Genomic DNA, 13,253 nt, shown 5'->3' on the forward strand with positions numbered 1-13,253 from the left:
TCAGAATATGAACCTCCACATTGAATAAAATGTATCTGTAAAAATTATATTGTACAGTAAATGTTAGTCTGTAAAAAGCCAACTAATCAGTTTTTCTCACTTTTTTTAGAGTGTAAGCACATTAAAAATATTTTTCTTCATGTTTTGATTTGGAATAGTATGTGCAGTTTTCCTAATTCATTTGCTTTTATACAAATTAAAGCTTTTGTAAGCATTATAGGCTTTATTTAATTTGTTAAGCTCACTGCTATTCCTTTAAACACAAGTGTGTGTTCAGCCTGTGTCTTTGCTCGTCTTACTCGTTTTTTTATCACATAAAAAGAAAACAGAAGATCTGATCTGCATTACAAATACACAGTGATAGTAAGATGGCAAAAAATAAGTTTGTTTACTGTTTAGTTAAGGGCACAAAAAGGAGAGGAAAAGTAAAGGAAAATAGAAGTTTGACAACTCAAATTAAAGACAATTGCAAACTTGGCTCTCTAAATGGTCTCCCTTTCATTTGCCTGATTCATTCAAGAGCCAACACACAAAAGCACACACACCCACATGCCCTGCTGACTGAAAGGCAGCAAGGATAAGTGGTAGCTCGCTGAAGAGAGGGTAGCGAGAGCATGTCGCCATGGCAACATTGGGGGTTTAATGCTTTCACTGGCGAAAGAGAATCAGCTTTAACTATCCACACATCTCCCCTAGTCTTCTCCCATCCTCATCTCTCCTCCTTCTTCTTCTTCCCCCGTCTCACCTTCTCTCCCTCTCTGTGGGTTTTCTTTTCATCTGACGTCAGCTTCCTGGGACATCTGCACAGTACGTGAGCATTCAAGTCACGTCTGGCGTTTCAATCTCTTCATGTCAGCACAACAAGTGATGTTCAGCGAGTGGTTGTCTGCATGTGAACAGACGCATTGATTTATTTCTCATATTTACAGAGTATGTGTAATTGTTGCATTCTCTTGAAGCAGTGTTAAAGTCATGAATAAGGCATTTTAAATGAAAATGATTATTTCTTCTGCATACAAACACACATCTTACTATAGAGTTCATATACTTCAGAGGACGGGCCTGACACCTACACACACATCCTAGTGTGTATGCAGAAATGTTAGGGATATGTGTTGATGTGAGGGAGAGCATGTCTCCCTCTGTCTGGGCATTTGGATTCTGTTCATAGGTGGGTTGTCCCCCCCAGCTGGACCTGAGAAGACTCAACAACTCAAGGACAACCGTCCTATCACATCAAAGCCCCCTATAATGCTGTGGTCAGATGGGGAGGCTGTGTACGTGAGAGTGTGCATCAGTAAAATTAAAGAGAAAAATGATGGAGCATTTGCTGCCATGGTGACAAGCTGAGCGGTATCTAATAGCAACAGGCTGTTGAGAAGCCCGACTTATCTGGGTGAGTAGGAAGGTGGGGGGAGGCGGGTGATGGTGGACAGAGAGGAGAGGGACAGAGATGGAAAACAGAACTGAAGCTTGGCTCAGGTTTTCAACACTATTCACATTTGAATTAAAAGCAAAAATGAACTTTTGTACACTTCTGTTTTATTATTAGATAAATACATCTATTATAGTCATAAGTGCTATTCTGCAGTAAATCCATTGGCTTTATCTTGTCTTTATATTTTGAGGTAGGCTTTTGAGCATCTTATATAAAATAAAACTGGACTTCACGTGACTGTTTAGCGCTATCTGGCGGTCAGACGTGGTGTTGCAGCTTATATATATATATATATATATATATATATATATACATATATATATATATATATATATATATTCCTGACCAGCTTTTTGCTTGTTATCAAGGTATTTTGAGGGGTTCCACTGACAGGAAGGCTTTCTTGCCATCACCATGATCTTTAGCTTCCTCCAAATATTCTACGACTAGATTTAAGCCGGGACTCTGGCTGGGCTACTCCAAAACATTAATAACATTTTCCGTCACAAGAGACATGCTGGTAAAATTAAAAGATAACTTAAACCTAAACTTGTCAGTGGTACAAAATTTTTTACTTTGCTACAGATAGTACAGGCGTAACTGTAGGTGTATCCAGTATTTTCAATGCAGCCCTGTCAGGAATGTGGACCAACCAATACAATGTGTTTTAAAACCTGAACATATGCAGAGTGTTAATGTGTGGAACCAAAGTGTTTTTTCCCACTTTCATAAACTGGATCATCTATATATCAGAACAACTCCTACGTAATTTAAACATTTATTGTATTAACAAAGGTCATTGTAGTTCTATTAAAAATTCCTAAATGACAACAGCAACCGTTTTGGAGTGATTTCATTGTTGCATAATGATTTTATTAATTGAGCAAAGCGATTCAAATTTCTTGTCAGCTCTATTCTGGTCAATTTTTGAAATAGTAAAATATACCAATAAGATCTAATAATTATTTACATTAAACATTAAAATACTTTGCTCACCATTATATAAAGTAAAAAAAAAACAAAAAAATGACTTTAAAGCTGAGTTATTTATAAATTTTTGCGTATATTTATAACCCTAATAAAAAGATAGAAATATGGTAAAGGTTTCAAAGATCTGAAAGAATCTGCAAAAAGTGCAGCATAATTTAATCCAAGTTTGGCCAGTCTACTTTATTTACCCTGTTGGACTGCATAGCATCATTAGTCTGTAAAATACCAGGATACTTTAATGAAAATCTGATTGACTTTGCAAGTTCATTTAAATTGGACAATCTTTAGGTCTTTCAGCAAAATAATTATCCGACACGTATGTCCAAATCAAAGGAGAAATGGTTGATCAAGGACAAAATCCAACTGGTCCCATGGTCTTTTCTGTCCCCATACCTAAACTAGATAACCTGTGGGATGAGCTGATTTAGGACCCAGAACTGTAGAGGTTTTACCTGGGCACGCACCTCAGGATGTTTCTTCTGTGCCCCAGTAAAATTCCTCATCAATATTTAGCAAAAAAAACAAAACAAAACACTGCAACGTTTGGAAAACAAGGTGCTTAAAGATCTATTTCAAACGTTTACAACAAAATCCAACTGTTAGGAAGGAAAATACAGACAAATCAGGAGAGACTAAAGGATAATGGACACTACTGTGCAGATGAGATTTCAATAGAAAACAGTTCAGAAAAGTAAAAGAATGTTGCATAAATGTTTACATTTGGAAGCCATAAGTTAGCCAAAATGTGAATTTGAACTCTAAAAGGTAATATGGTTTCACTAAAACATCGTGTTGTACTGTAGAAAATTTAAAGCCTGTGATTCAGAACACAAATTCAGCAGTAACTTTTGCATTTCTATGTTACAATCTTACATGTAGCTTTAGAGTTTTATTTGTGTTGGAGCCATGGTGTGACTTAAAACATCAAAAATGAACATCTACCGTGTTTTTTCCTTTTCTTCATTCTCTCTAAGGCTCAGACCAACACGTGAAGACAACAGGATAGGTTAAAATAAAGCAAAAGGGCAAAAGAGTTTGTTTTAGTAACAAAGAGAAAATATTATAAATAAGTATCCCCAAAGAACTAAATAACCATACCTTGATATATATGCTTCATCATCCTTATTATTTGTTAGGATGGACGGTTTCCCTCTGTTATGCTATGGCCGACATGAATCAATGATACCTTAAGGCTGCACAGTATGATTGATTAGTAGTTATCAAAGCCAAAGACATGTTCAATATTGCAGTTGCAAAGTCTGCGTTGATGCAAAGGGTGTTAGGCATGTGCATTTTAGCATATTAGATTATCATAAAAAGATAAAGTCTTATATTATTTTAAGGGTTTCAGATACTGCTTGCTCGACAACAAGTCTTTTCCATGACTTTGTAGACCATAACCGAAAACATCTGTGCCAAAAAAGTTGCTGTTTATTATGATTTTATGTTATATTACAATTTTCTGAGAACAAAAATTTGGGTTTTCCTTAGCAGCAAGACATAATTATTAAAATGTATAGAAAAAATGCCTAAAATATGACTGTGTGTAATAATATGTGGGGTGTGATTTTTGAATTTAATTTCTGACATAATCCTCATTGAGACTCAGGGGGACATTAAGGATAATTGAAAACAGAGAATAATAAGAAAAATGTGACTTAATCACAACTAATGTCATGATTTTAATATAGTAACTGCACATTTTCCTATTACCCAGCCTCCTATTTATGATGCATAAGTCCTGGTGAAAATGCTACTAATGCAATCAAAACACTTCGACATTCAGTTTGGTTTATTTATATTCCTTTTCATAGAAAGGTACAAACTTATAAAAGACAGTCAATACAATCCATTTAATCTTTATGAAAAAACAAACAAACCCAGAAGTATGTTTGGTATCCATCTTAGCATTAGGCTACTGATGCATGTTTCCTTTTTAACATCTTGTCCATTTTTGTTACATATAAAGAATACAATAGAGACATTTATTCATTTACAAAATCAGTTGATGCTGATTATAGATTAAGTGAAAATTTCAAATTAAACACATGCTCAGTTGATAGTGTGTAATCAACAGAGAACTACATAGAAAAACATCTCAGTGTGATAAATATGAAGCTCCAAAGAATTATTCATAAAAATATAACATGACTTTGGATTAGTCAGTGATATTGATTGACTGACGTTGACTGGGTGTGCAGTGACACTGTGTGGAGAGGAATCTACTCTGTATGAATCATGAACAAATGCATCATATCTGATACAGCTTAACTTGTGGTTAACCTGGGAGTAATGCTGTTGTTGTTAAAAAGAAACAGGGCAGCGCAGTGTGTGTCTGTGTGTGTGTGTGTGTGTGTGTGTGTGTGTGTAGAGCAGCCAGCTGTGTGGTTCATGCTCACTGAGGTAATTAGGTGGCAGATACAAGGACTTTAAAAATACCCTAAAGCTCCCAGGATAATGATTATCTGGCCGCTCAGCGGTGGTTAAAAAAAGGCACAGATATCACCCCCCTTCTTTTTTTCCTCACCTCTGCAGAGCTGGATGGAACAATAAAACCAAATTATGAGTCAGACAGGAACAAAAGAGGGTAGCCTAGATTGCTATAGAAGGGATTTGAGCTGCAGGTCTGAAAAAGTCAAGATAGCTCAAGTGTGGTCAGACAGGATAATAAGCTTCTGTGAACAACACCTTTCAATTATTTAAACAGATTCTTAATCTGATTTCAGTCTAGACTTTGCCTGGGCCATTCTAACACATAAATATTCCTTAATCTATCTAACCATTCCATTGTAGCTCTGGCTGTATGTCTTGGGTCATTTTCCTGCTTCAAGGTGAATCTTCGCCCCAGTCTCGTCATTTGTACCCTCTAACAGGTTTTCTTCTGAGATTGCCCTTTATTTAGCTCCATTTATCTTCCCATCAACTGAGGAAAAGTATCCCCTTAGTATGCTGCTGCCACCAGTATGTTTCACCGTGCTGATGAAAACATGTTATTTTGCGTGTAAGCCAAAACAAATCTCTGACCCTCCTTCCTGTCCCTGCTGAAGAAACATATCCCTACAGCATGATGCTGCCACCGTCGGTTTCCACAGAGTGAAAGAACAAGAGGTAGGGATGAAACTTTTGCAAGAGACTGTGTATTAATACCCAACGGTAACATACAGACAATATTTGCCCATGTCGTGATTTATCTGTACTTGGGTACCTCTTCTTGTCTGTAAAACTTTGATTGTTTTTTAGGCCTTTTGTACGTTTCTCCACAGGACATTACAACGTTGCTGAGAAAGACAGGCACAATAAGACAATGGCAGATTGTCACCTTGTTGGGTAAAATTGTCACAAAAAGTGCTTACTTGTTAAAAGAAATCAAATAAAAATATGACAGAAATAAATTAGGATCAATAGTAATGAAGAAAATTGTTACATGTTACAAGTAAGTTTATGTTTAGATTAGAAATTAAGATAATTTGCTCAGAGTTGGTAAAACTCCCACTATGCCTTTAAATAAAAGTCAACGTGATGTTATAAATCAATTTTGTCTGCATTACTACAAAATTCACTTCACGCAATATATAAAAATATGATTTCTATAGATTATGAAGGATGTCACATATACACCAATAAACAAGTTAACGGATTAAAAGACACATTAAAGCCAGGAGCTGGAGATTACATTAACCTCAGGATGATTTTCCTCACTCTTCTTACGGAAGCATCGCTCTTTCGAGTAACGCTCTCCTCGATGGATGTCCAGGTAGGGATGCCACTCCTCAGATGGTGAGCACAACGATTTCAGACGCTGTAGAAACAAAACAGTGAATAATACAAATCTGGAAATGCAGGAAAAAATGACAAATTGGACTTCAAATAATCACTTGCTTACACACCTTCCAAGGGTTTCCGTTAGCTTTTATCAGCTTATAAACAGCGACGGCAGGGATCCAGATCAGGACGAAAACCACCATGCACCACCCCAGAGCCAAGCCCCAGGATGGGTACTCAACATTTCCATATGTGGGAGGTGCAAAAGTTACTACAGACCATCCCAAGATAACCTAAACAAGAAGTCAACAAAATATTACTTCAGATGGAAAAAAAATGCTTGGATCGTTATCTGGATTTTGCGTTAAATGTTAAACAAAAGTAAAGTGCCGTGGGGAATTTTACAACCACTCCTTAGGAGCCAAACAAAAAAAAAAGTCAGGTCTTTTTATAATGTATTTCAACCTTTTTTTTTTTTTTTACTAGTATTTAAAAGCAGGTTTCAGATACACAAGTTTGAGTTTGTTTAGAATTTTCTTGAATCCACACAGAGCCACTATTATACATTCAGAAATACAAACTCCGCTAATATTTCAAATAAGTCCTTTAGCGAGCTGCAGAAAAACAATTCTGGTTGGATTTTTGTCCACTTTTCCAGGCCAGAATTGTGAACGCTCATTTAACTAGGTTGGTTTCCTGGCACTAACCTGACTTTTAATTAATAGGGTTGATGGTAGGACCATTCCAGAAGGTAAATATTAGCCTTCTTGAATCATTCCAAAACTAGTTTTAATGTGTTTTTGCATCATTTTGTTGAAACACCTGACTGCATCATAAGTTTTAACCTTCTGACCAAAACTGTTGCCCCTAGAAGAAAGAAAAACTTAGGTTCAAGCCTGCCATGAACTGGAAACTGCAGGAACACCAGCTCCACTGTCCACTGTGAGGAGAGTCAAACATCAACCAAGACAGAAGTGCTGTTCTAAAATCCACACCTTCAAGCTAGGCTGAAATTTACAGCTGCTCCTGTGGACTAGCCAAGTAAAAAAATAATGCTGTAAGTAAGTTGGGCAAATTGGAGGTGAGGCTTTAAAACATAAAAAACATGAGAACATTGTGTACCTTGACCATCATGATAGTGGTAGCATCATGCTGGGGAGTTGTTTGAAAACCACTGGCAAGAAGTGAATGATTGATGAATAAGGAAGGCTACTGACAAATTCATTAAATTCACTAGAAATCAAGATCAAAACTATTTTTGGAATGGATAAAAAAAGGATAACATTTCTGGGGTGGCCTGACCTCGACTTTAGTCAAAATATATTGACTATGCATACTAGCTGGTTTGGTGTCAGGGAACCAACCAATTTAAATGAGCTCTACCAATTCCTATAAGAACAGTGGTCCCGCCAGAGTTACGCTAGAAACTTCTTGATGGCTGCAAAAAATGTATGATTGTCAAATTATTTTTGACTACATGTCCTTGGTGAGTCAATGTAATCTTTTCACCTGCATTCTATATAACTACAAACCCAGATATGAAAACACATTGCATTTATCTGTTGTTTAATGATATTTTATCAAGGATTGAATATATTTATGTACATGAAACAGCACTCTGTGTTTTGATAGAAAAAAGATAAATCGAAGAAAACAGTTTTTTTTTTTTACCAGTATGATGCAGGGGCTGATAAAGAACCAACATGCCCTCCACCAAAGCCAGAAACCAAAGGATTTTTTTCCAACCATCATCTCGATGTCTTTAATAAAACGGTTTCCTCCTGTTAAATGTAAGACAAATACATTTACGTTTATGGATGACATTTTTTTTATAACTATGTGCACCTGTCTCCAGTGATCATATTTACCGTATACGTAGGAAATACCGACAATCTCTAAGAAAACCAAAAATAGCAGCACCCAACTGGCAACAAACTGGTCAATGAGTGTCACCCAGTATATTCCGGCCTGCAGACACGGATAGAACAGGTTGCTGGGTTTAAAATCAGCAAACAGTAAAAGAAAGCTGCAGTGAGATAGACTTACTCTTGTGACGCACGGCAGGCCCAGAAGGTAGAGGACTGAACATGTAGTTATCGTCAGTAAGGCTCGCTTAGATTTAAAGGCTTTGGGGAAAGCATCCAGCAGGCAGGTGGTTAACACTTCTAGAGACAAAAGATAAGGCCTTAGAAAACAAAAATCGTTCAGGTAAGGGGTTAATGTTCTTAAATGGCGTCGGAACTGAACGTCTAACCTATTCCTGCAAACTGAGAGTCCAGGCCAACAGTGAGAAGCATGAAGAAGAACAAAATGGACCACAGTGGAGAAATAGGAAGCTTAGAGAGAGCTCCCGGATAAGCAATGAAGGCCAAACCAAAACCTGCAGAATAACAAAATTACATCAGTGCTGCTAATTTTATACACTAGTCATCAGCCAAACACTTTGAAAGTCTGACCTTCCTTCACCACTTCCTCAACTGGTATTTTGTAGATGTGAGCCATATGACCCAGTATTGAAAATATAGCAAAGCCAGCAAACACACTGGTCCCTTTAAAGACAAGAAAACAAATTATGAAATTTTGACAAATTATGAATTTTGACAAATAAATTGTAAGCTGAGCTCCTACCAGCATTAGTAAGTGTCACAACAAATGAGTCTTTGAACACATTGTTGTGGAAGTTGTTATAGGAAGCGAGAGTCATGAGTCCTCCCCAGCCGATAGAGAGGGAGTAGAAGGTCTGGGTTGCAGCATCTTTCCACACCTATACAAACACACACACACACAGACACACACACACACACACACACACACACACACACACACACACACACACACACACACACACACACACACACACACACACACACACACACACACACACACTGCAGCTTAAAATGATAACACTATGCTGAGGCAGATAATGAGTGGTTGGACGCCTACCTGGGCTTCAGTCAGCTTTGTCAAGTTAGACTGGGTGCCGATGTAGAACTCGATCCCATCTTTAGCTCCCTCTAGTGTCACACCTCTGATCAGCAGGATCAAAATCACCGCATAAGGAAACGTGGCTGTGAAATACACAACCTTCACAGAAACAATATGAGTTATACATAAAGGTCTTAATGTACAGTCTTAAACTTCACATGGAATTTAGTCTAAAGTTAAAGTAAAAAAATATACTTAAACAAAAATGAACTGTCAAATCACCCTTTTTACATTTGAAAAGACAACAAATATTGGTTCTTTTCATTTTCAATAGATTTATCACTAATGTTGCATTACCACTTACATGCTTTCGCTATACTATTTATTTTACATTTAATTAATTACACCATGTCACACCATACTGTTTTACAATTTTTTAAGTTTTGTTTAAGGATACAAGTGTTTTAATTATTAGGTTGGTTAGCATACACAAAGCACTTCAGTGGTTTTTAGGACTTCCTTCACTTTCAAGTTCTTGAATAGGTTAAATAAATTGTTTATGTCCTGCAAGAGCCATGTGCTAAAATATAGTTATCCGTCTGTTTTTGGTTAAAAAGTTAATTAACACCTGTTATTTCACATATGTCCAAGGCAAGAAATAAAGAAACAACAAAGAGTGAAAATGTATACAACAGGTATGTGGATCATGGAATTAAATTATAGTCTTTATTTATTGTATACTGTTTTATGCAGTTACTGCTTCTAAATTTGTTTGAGTTTCAGCTATTGAGATCTTCCATCCATCCATCCATCCATCCATCCATCCATCCATCCATCCATCCATCCATCCATCCATCCATCCATCCATCCATCCATCCATCCATCCATCCATCCATCCATCCATCCATCCATCCATCCACCCATCCATCCGTCCATTCATCCGTCCGTCCGTATTGCAAAGGGATACATCCCTCCTCCCAGCATCAATATCCACCTCATTCTTGGGGTTCCAGATAGATTTCCATGCCAGATACATTCAGTAAGACGTGCCTGGAAACTCTTCGAAAGGAGGCATCCATGAAACATTCGTATCAGATGCCTGAACCGCCACAAGTGACTACAACCCTTTCAATCCAGAGGAGCAGCAGCTCAGCTTTAAAAATTACAACTGAATTGCAACTCCCCCAATATGGTTTAGGGATGTTGGTTCTAAAGGTGTGTGGTTTCAATGCAACTTGTTAAGGGACATTTACCCAAATGTCTGTATAATTGGCAGTGCAGTGGTGCAGTGGATAGCCCTCTTGCTATGCAGCTAGAAGGTCCTGGGATTTAATCTAAGTCTGCGGTCCTTCTGCAAGGAGTTTTAATGTTCTCCTCTGTACATGCATAGCTTTCCATAATTTTATTCAAATTTTTACTCAAAGCCATACATGTTTTACTTGTTTTAAAAATCATTAAAATAGTAAGTTTTGTAATCATTGCACCCTGGAAAAAGATAAGTACAAATTAATTATTAAAAACCTAAAATAAACATGACATTCATTCACAGGATCAACTGAACTGTATTTTTCATTGTGTAAGACGTGTTCTTTAGTCATTTTTTTAATTTCTGCAATTATTGACAAGCTTGTCCATAAGCTGAGTGTGTAGACATACTTTTCCTGATGACTTGATGCCTCTGATCAGAGCTGCAGCTACAAGGATGGAGCTCAACAGTAGACAAAGAGCAAGGTGCCAAACTACTGGTCCTGTTTCACCAAGGTCACTGGATCTCTGCAGAGCCACATTACTAAACATAACGAGAGAGACGTCTTTAGCATGCATTCAGGTCTACATGATGACTAAGTACATATAAGCTTGCTCAATAGAAATGTGTTGTTCTTACTCCCAGTAGTATTCGCTTGGGCTCTGGACTGCCTTTGTGATTATGTCAGATGAATTACAAGTGTTGTTTTGCTGGGTCCAGTTGGCCGTTATAACACCACTCACGTTGCAATATACTAAAAAGAGATGAAAAACTAGAGAATGGGTGAAATGTCCTTTAATTGGATCATATCATTTGTCTAATAATGTTTCCAAAGGGTTTAAAACCTTATAGAAATGTCATTCTCTACAATAAAGCCGATGCAACCATGACATTTTAAATAGGCACCTATAGGCGTGTCACTACAGTTAGTGTCAGTCTGGTTGGGGCAGCTGGACCACGGAAGAGGAAACTGCATGGAAGCAAACATGTAGTACAGGCTGTAGGCAATGATGACATTGTAGTAAATAGATATCATGAGAGTCACCATCACCATCCCTATGCCAACACCTGAAAAGAGGGGTGGAAAAACAAATGTTGAAATTATAAAACTTCCTTAAAAGAAATGTTTTATGAGTTTCAGGACTTGCAAAAGTATTTGATTGAGATTTTATGTGAAAGACCAACGCAAAGTTGCACATTATTATACAGTGAAAGAAACATGACATGTGGTTTCAATTTTTTGCACAAATTAAAGTTTGAAAACTGATTTTCAAATGTTTTCAGAGCCCTTTTGTTCTGATTCCCCTTGAATAAAATCCAATGCAAGTACTTGTCTTCAGAAGCCAAAATGAGAACAAAATGTAACCTTTTAACAAAGGATTGAATAGTGAATGATTTGTTTAATGCCAAATAAAATATATGGATTTTACTGCTATGATACTCTCTTATTGTCACAGTTTTTGATGCTTTTTCACCAGCTCAAGATTTCTCTGCATTTTTCAAGTCTTAAAGAAGATGGCATACAATCAGGAGCTGGGTTGAATTTAATAGAGTGGTTCATTAACAGCAAGTCTCATTAAACAGCAGATAGCATTCATTTGTAGTTTTAGGGTTGACCATTAACCACAAAACAACCTCTGTCTTTTAATTGCGCTGATATGAATGGAAGATGCTGTTTTCTAATCTCACCCTGCAGGATCGGCACTGCTCTCCAAACATTGATCGGACCCTGGCTGCAGAACTGACCAAAGGCACTTTCAAGGAAGAAAAGAGGAATCCCAGTCACCACCAGCATTGTGAAGTAAGGGATAAGGAAGGCCCCTATATGACAATGGCACAAGATAAAAAAAATGATATCACAATTAATAACAATATTGAAAATAATCACCAGTGGATTGGATAATGGATGGGATAATACCAATGTACCTCCTCCATTCTTGTAGGCCAGGTATGGAAACCTCCAAATATTTCCCAGTCCGACAGCATAGCCGATCATAGAAAGAATGTAATCCCTCTTGTTCGACCAGTTCCCACGTTCAGCATTTTCATCCCCAGAATCTAAATGTGGATCCTGCTCAATGAAAAGTTTAGATATGTAACAAACTGGTTATAATAATCATTGTGAAGCTTATCTCTAATTATTATACCCACCAGAAAAACAATAATTAAATAAATCGAACAAAAGACCCTGGTAACATTTTATTATTTTCCTTTTTTAGCCACCATATTTTCCTGTAAGAGAGGATTGCTGTAATCAAACTGAAATTAAATGATGAGGAGAACTAGTCACTTGTTCTCCTAATCTGAAGCAAGTTGGATTCAAAGTCAGAAATAGAGGCAGAATGTCTCCTTTTTCAGTTTTTTCACCATTAAAAAAAGGAAAAGATATGTTAAATTCTGGTTCAAACCTACCTGATCAACAATGACAGGATTCCTTAAAACTAAATCCTTAAAACCTTTCCAACCGTACTTCCTCATATCCTTCCACTGTTAGTTAAAACTCTGAATGAGAAAACTGATTCTCCCTCTTCAAGTTTGCTTTAATGGCTCTCCTCCTACCTATCACCTGCTTTGACCCTCCCTTTGTGGTCTCTGTTTCTGCAACCTATCCTCTTAAATAGGAAAATGATGGGTGATACTGAAGGAATTCATGATACAATTAAATCATCAGTGTTCACTCATTTTCAGCTGCTATTTTTTTTTTATTAACATTGCTCATTTGTGCAGCTAAATATAGTGTGTATGTTCTATCTCTTGCATAGAAGTAATGTTTTATAAATAGAGAGATCTGTTCATCAGTGTCTGGGATATCTCAACAGTGGTTTCTCTCAGGGTGTCTTCAGTACAGTCTAATACTCCTTTCTGCTGATGCATGGGGCAGAGAGCTCATTT

General features: G+C 37.1%; 1 protein-coding gene across 1 annotated transcript; it reads right to left on the reverse strand.

The window, feature by feature from the left end:
• Nucleotides 1–4,202: 4,202 nt before the first annotated feature.
• On the reverse strand, nt 4,203–12,931 carry slc6a14 (solute carrier family 6 member 14). Its single transcript, XM_047348761.1, has 15 exons — nt 12,774–12,931; nt 12,288–12,432; nt 12,051–12,182; nt 11,268–11,429; nt 11,001–11,115; nt 10,772–10,904; nt 9,134–9,274; nt 8,819–8,954; nt 8,647–8,739; nt 8,445–8,570; nt 8,237–8,355; nt 8,059–8,158; nt 7,862–7,971; nt 6,316–6,483; nt 4,203–6,227 (listed from the first exon to the last, which is right to left on the reverse strand). The coding sequence occupies exons 1-15, from the start codon at nt 12,837–12,839 to the stop codon at nt 6,078–6,080; spliced, it is 1,896 nt and encodes a 631-aa protein (XP_047204717.1). The 5' UTR covers nt 12,840–12,931; the 3' UTR covers nt 4,203–6,077.
• Nucleotides 12,932–13,253: the final 322 nt, after the last annotated feature.

This window comes from Girardinichthys multiradiatus, chromosome 20 (genome assembly GCF_021462225.1).
Source record: "Girardinichthys multiradiatus isolate DD_20200921_A chromosome 20, DD_fGirMul_XY1, whole genome shotgun sequence".
In the NCBI taxonomy this organism is placed as follows: Eukaryota; Metazoa; Chordata; class Actinopteri; order Cyprinodontiformes; family Goodeidae; genus Girardinichthys; species Girardinichthys multiradiatus.